The sequence below is a fragment of the Strongylocentrotus purpuratus genome, unplaced genomic scaffold (genome assembly GCF_000002235.5).
Source record: "Strongylocentrotus purpuratus isolate Spur 01 unplaced genomic scaffold, Spur_5.0 spur5_scaffold_4, whole genome shotgun sequence".
Taxonomy (NCBI): domain Eukaryota; kingdom Metazoa; phylum Echinodermata; class Echinoidea; order Camarodonta; family Strongylocentrotidae; genus Strongylocentrotus; species Strongylocentrotus purpuratus.
Window position 1 is genome coordinate 11,934,951 of NW_022145610.1, and position 6,000 is coordinate 11,940,950.

Genomic DNA, 6,000 nt, shown 5'->3' on the forward strand with positions numbered 1-6,000 from the left:
CCTTGAATCTTGCATGGCTGATGTTCTTGATTGGTTGCTCGCACATTCCTTGAAATTAAATTTAGACAAATGTGAATTCCTTATATTTGGTTCCAAAGTACAGCTTAGTAAAGTTAATATTAATTGCATTTCATTTTCTGGCCACATAATTCACTTGTCACAAACGTGTCGCAATCTCGGTGTTATGTTTGACTCACATATGACAATGTCTAACCAAGTTCTTAATATTTGTAGATCTGTAAGGTACCACTTGCGTAATATCGGTTTTATTCGTAAATATTTGTCCAAGTCTGCCACCGAAAAATTAGTTCATGCTCTGATTTCCTCCCGTCTTGATTTTGCCAATGCCCTCCTAATCAATCTACCCCAGAATCTAGTGTCCAAGCTTCAGAAGCTTCAAAACGCTGCAGCTCGTATTGTTTCTCTGTCCACCAAGCGTACCCACATTTCCCCAGTTTTGCAGTCGCTACACTGGCTCCCAGTAAAAGATCGCATTGTTTTCAAAATTTTGTTGCTCACCTTTCATTGCGTTCACGGCTCTGCTCCTCAATACCTTATCTCTCTAATCCAAAACTACACTCCTGCAAGACCTCTACGCTCATCCACTTCCAATTTTCTTGTAACCCCCAAAATTACCAAAACGTGGGGGGAAAGATCTTTTGCATACTCTAGTCCTAAATTATGGAATGGCCTTCCTGAAGACATCAAAAAATGTTTATCCTCCGATTCTTTCAAAACTCATCTCAAAACATTTCTTTTCAAGTCTTGATCTTTTTTCCTGTTTACACGCGCCTTGAGCACTCCACAGAGTGGATTTGGCGCGATATAAGTTACATTATTATTATTAATTTAACCTTTTCATTTTTTTGGCCTGCAAAAGGGACATAGTACCTTTAAGGGAGATAGAAGTTGAGCATATAATTTTATTTTTGTCCTAGAGCACACAAGCTCCAGTGCACACGCATGTGCAGTGTATTGCAAATAATATTTGAATCCTTTTTTTTTCCAGTAATTTATTCTACACTGTATAATGTTCTCATCGTATATACAGTGTATTCACTGTATGAAGGTGTCTATGAAGCATTCAGGAAGTGAAAAGAGAATGGGTGAACTAAATAGATGGTGGGGGCAACTTTTGTAATAATCTGAATACACATTCAGTACAGTAAACTGTTCCTCAACAGGTTTTTGGAATACAAACAAATCTTTAATTTTATTGCAAATTATGACTGATTGATTAAAGAATAGTTGTTCTTAATTTCAAACACATAAACCATCAATCAGTACATGTACATGTAGCTCTTCACAAGTTTAACTTTGGTATTTATTTACCCACTACCGGGTAGTCATATACTGTTTTCACACTGGCAATATTTTGCTTAACCCCGTACTATAGGTGGGGTTAAGGGGGGGTCTTAGCCCCACCTATAGTACGGGGTTAAGCCTATTCCACTTTCTGTTCAGACTGGTTTTTACCAAAGTGGGCTAAAGTTGGCTAACCCCACCTATAGTACGGGGTTAACTAACCCTGCAAAATAGCAGGGCTAACTCCGCAATTGTGGTGCTAACTCCTGCTAACCCCGCAATTGCGGTGCTAAGCAAATGAATGAGAACAGAAACAAAAAATAGTCCGGTACTACGCAATGGAGCGTATCGCAGCTGGCCAGATGCGAAGTATGTCCAATAATAACATTCACGATATCCGGGGTTAACGAAATGCAGTGAGAACAGCGGGAATTTTCTTATTCCGGAATAGGCGCTAGTACAGGACTAAAAACAGCAAGTGTGAAAAGCCAAAAAAAATAGTCCGGGGTTAAGGATAGTACATGTACGGGGCTAAGCAAAGTACGGGGTTAAGCAAAACCAGTGTGAAAAGAGTATTAAAGATACATGTACATTGTATCTAGGCCTACAGGTATACCTGTAATGTAATCAATACAGAGATGACTTGAATTTGTTTATTTACAATGTACATGTAGTCAAAACTTTGAACTGATCAATAATGCCCGTATAAACAACAGCTATCAAAAAGAAAGACATACTGTACTGTACATGTATAAAGAACAGCTACCCACAGCTAAGGCCACAGGAATCAATTTTGATTTGGTTACATGTATTTATTTGTTCATAATCCCCTTTTGGCCTTTGCTAAACTCAATAAAGCCATAGTAGCCTTGCATGAATAGTCTTTGGAATGTGCAGAGTATAATAGGCACTGTTACAGGTACATGTAAAGGGAAAATAATAATAGGCAAGCTGGTAATGACTGAGCATGATTAACACAGCTTGAGTTTAGACATCCTTTCTGCTTTCAGGGGCTACTTCTGTGTGTTTCATGTGTCACCTCAAAACATGTATACAGGTACATACAGGTGTACATGTACCCTGTAACTCAAAAAAGGAAGAAGTTAAGTTGAATTGAAAATTTGAAATGGTATTTATTTATGGCAGCCAGGGGCTTAATTGCATGGAGTTTTCAAGGTAAAATCACAAGTATTGGTATCTATTACATGTATGTCAGCTGTGCATAAATACCACTCCATGTACTGTAGATGTACAACAAAACAAAAAGCAGCATGCAAGAGGCCTTCCACAGAAAGCAACAAAAACATAGTACCAGACTACTGGTGAAACGTAAATAAAACCACAAACTCTATAAAAACATTTGACAGGCTGACCTGAAAAAGTTTCAAGTTCATGTCTGTGAATATCTCTTTAAACAAGTACATCAACATTGATATCCATGACTCTGAGGTGTTCTTAAAATTGTTTTGATGATTTAATAACTTACTCCATTCACATTGATGTATTTTTCACATGTATAGTAATTTGTAGGTTTATTTGTAATTTCTGGTTTAATTGTTTGTCATTGTATTTTGTTTGCATAGCGCTTTAATAGAGACTTTGGTGGCAAGCACTTTATAAGCACTGTTTTATTGTTATTATTATTATGTTATACCTCTCGGTGCACATACTTTACAGTAACTACCTTGTACATACACATGTATGCACAGTACATGTACATGTAAGTCTGCTCTAAAACACTTCTTACTAGGTTACATGGTTGTGTACCAGAAGTAAAATTAAAATAGGGGAGAACAAAAAGACCAAAACAGAGCAAAAAAGGAATTAAGGCAAATACAGTACATAACATAATTACGATTCCACAAAGACTATTTTGTGATAGAAATTAGTGAGTGGTAAAAATAACTATTTTTAAAAGCTTCTGGCTTTCTGCAAAGTTCTTCAGAATTTGAGGTTGGCTGCAAAAGGGACAAAGTACCTTTAATGATGCTTGCAGATCTGTAATATACAGAACCATTTCAACAGAAGGGAAAGACCGTCATTGGTACTACTGTACATTGTTCATCAGTCTTGGACCCCCATACCAATGACCTCATATCTCAAGTTGAACTTGAAGTAGTGCAAAGAAGGGCTGCCAAATTTGTCAACAGTGACTACGGCAGACAAAGTAGTGTGACTTCCACTGCAGTTGAAACTTGAAAGATCTTGCATGGAGTACAATTTTTAAAAGGAGAAGGATTGCTTGTAACGTTTCTCTTTTAACTAGAAGATCACAAAATGAGTCTCTTACATTAAAATTAGTTGAAAGATTTCTTCAAATTATCATTCCTTCCGAAATCACTTACAAGTTTATTACAGACTGGAATTCTTTATCACCATCCATACTTAACATTCAAAATCCAAACATAAACGTGTGAAACCATATTTTCAATTGTTACGTCATGCACACACCGGCCCAGGCTGCCCTTTTTCACTATACGAGGAGTGTTGAGCCATTATTATTTTCAGATCCAGATAGGGCCTACATAGTACATACCGGTACATTTTTGTAAATCTACATGTACATCTGTACAGTAGATCTACATGTAGATCTACAACTAGTACATGTACTACAACAGGGCTGTTTGGGAAAAATTACATTCTTTATACTTCTCTTAAATGCTATGCTACATACAAAAATACAATTTAAACATTAACATGTAATTGGCAAATTTTTGCTGTCTAGACTCTATGCATTTGTAATGAACAAATTGAAATTGACAAAGACTTGAAATTGAGAAGACATCAAAATAGATGTGAAATGAACTTGGATCTAGACCTAGATCTAGGGCCTACTGAAAAGTGTACTAGTCTAGATCTAATAGACCCTAATAATTAAGATAGATCTAGAAATAATCTAGTAGTAGGTCTAGTACTTGCCTTGCCATTGGTGATATTTAACAATTGACGGATTTATCATTTGGATAAATCATCTGTTTAACTCAGCTCACTAGCTATAAAAGTATAATTTAATTTTTACACTCAAAATCAAATGAAGTTAGTTTTCTTACAATTTTAGTAGTTTTTGAATTTTCTAGGCCTAGTCTACTCATTATTATATTTTGTAAAATTGTACAGACTACAGGAGTCATGGATGTAATAATTTAATGTTCCTTAAAAAATTGCGCTCCAGGTTTGGACGACTGTATCAACTTGATCAATATGACAACAACTTGTTTGAAAAAGAAGCTATGCTACAACATGTATGTATTGACTACATGTATGTAGGTCCAACTAGTTTTAAAAATAGTCTTCCACATCACTGTACATATATATCTGCACAAAAAATACGAAGAAACACAAACAACATGGTGGCCTGTAGGGTCTACTTCAACAGAAGAAGAAGAAGGAGAAGAACCTGGCGCCGCGCTGGTCGCATAGCCCAAAAACTACGAAGTAGCGACGGCGCCTTGGCCTTGCTCATCGGGGAGTTTGTGGCGGCGCAGCTGGAGCAACTTACCCAATAATACGGAGGCCAATAACGGCAAACGCCGCGAGATGGATTCGAAATTCATATTGTTATTTCGTCTACTTGCAAATGTCTCTTTTGTTAAAGTCCACAACAATCGAAATTCCACTAAATAAAATTGGTTAATGAAGAAAAATGGGTAGCCAGTAGAGATTATCCATTATTAAAATGTCCACATTTCATCAAATGTCCGGTTTCGGTTCCACATACCGTTACGATGATGCTGTGATCATCGGTCATCATGCATGTAACCACAAAATTTAGTTTTCGCGATCAGATATCGAAGTAGCCGTTTTACAGATTAATATATTCTCAATCTCAATTGATTTAATTATTTAATTTTAAAAGTGAATATTTGACACAAAATATCATTTTTAATTTATTCAATATTAAGGTTGACTTTTTCCTTATTATTTCATATAAAATATTGCCAGATTTAAAAAATATTAGTCTACATATCGGCAAAGTACGACACGTGATTAGACTTGCTAAATTCCACAAAGTTAGAAGACGGGTCACGCCCATCACCCCCCCCCCTTCCCCTCCCCCTTCTTGTCGTAGCCAGAGTTTGATGTTGGGGGGGGGGGGGGGAGGGGGGCACATACATGTAATCGATCGACGTCCTGGGGAGTGGTCTAAAAAAGTTCAACCGATCTTGGATTTTTTTTGGGCCATGGGAAAGGTGTCACCAAATGGGGTATACCCCCTCTCAGCTCTTACATTTTTTCTCAAAAGAATAGAAAACGGAAAATGGGGGGGGGGTACTCACGTATATTAGGTATACGGGGATGTGCTGCTCGGAAGGGTGACTTTTTCAGGAAAGATCCTTAGACATTGGTCCCCTTTTCATTAAAAAAAAATCCTTAGACATGGGTCCCTATTTTCATTTATTCCTTTCCCCTCTTTTCTCCCTCATTTTCTCCGGGATTTTGGGATTTGCTCCTTAATTCTCGAGCCTACATCTCTCCCATCTCTAAATAAATCCGGGGCCTAAACTCTAGTTATTGGACCTTGTGTGTATTCATCATTGTATTTGAAAAAGCTCTCTTTGAAAGTGTACAAAGAAAGTACAAGAATATTGGTTAAAGCATAGAGTAAATATAAAGGAAGTATCTTGCCATATGAAAAGGAGTGTATAATTTTTTTTTATATTACCGGTAGGTCATTTGATATACATTTATCAAATA

The 6,000-nt window shown here is 36.8% G+C and overlaps 1 protein-coding gene across 3 annotated transcripts in view; it reads right to left on the reverse strand.

Moving 5' to 3' along the window:
- LOC755030 (protein crumbs homolog 1) overlaps positions 1–5,048 on the reverse strand; it is a 52,494-nt gene extending 47,446 nt beyond the window's left edge. For all 3 annotated transcript variants that reach the window (XM_030998096.1, XM_030998097.1, XM_030998094.1), the window contains exon 1: positions 4,805–5,048. In XM_030998096.1, the coding sequence (XP_030853956.1) occupies positions 4,805–4,859 (55 nt within the window). In that variant the 5' untranslated portion in view covers positions 4,860–5,048. The remainder of the gene's footprint in view (positions 1–4,804) is intronic.
- Positions 5,049–6,000: the final 952 nt, after the last annotated feature.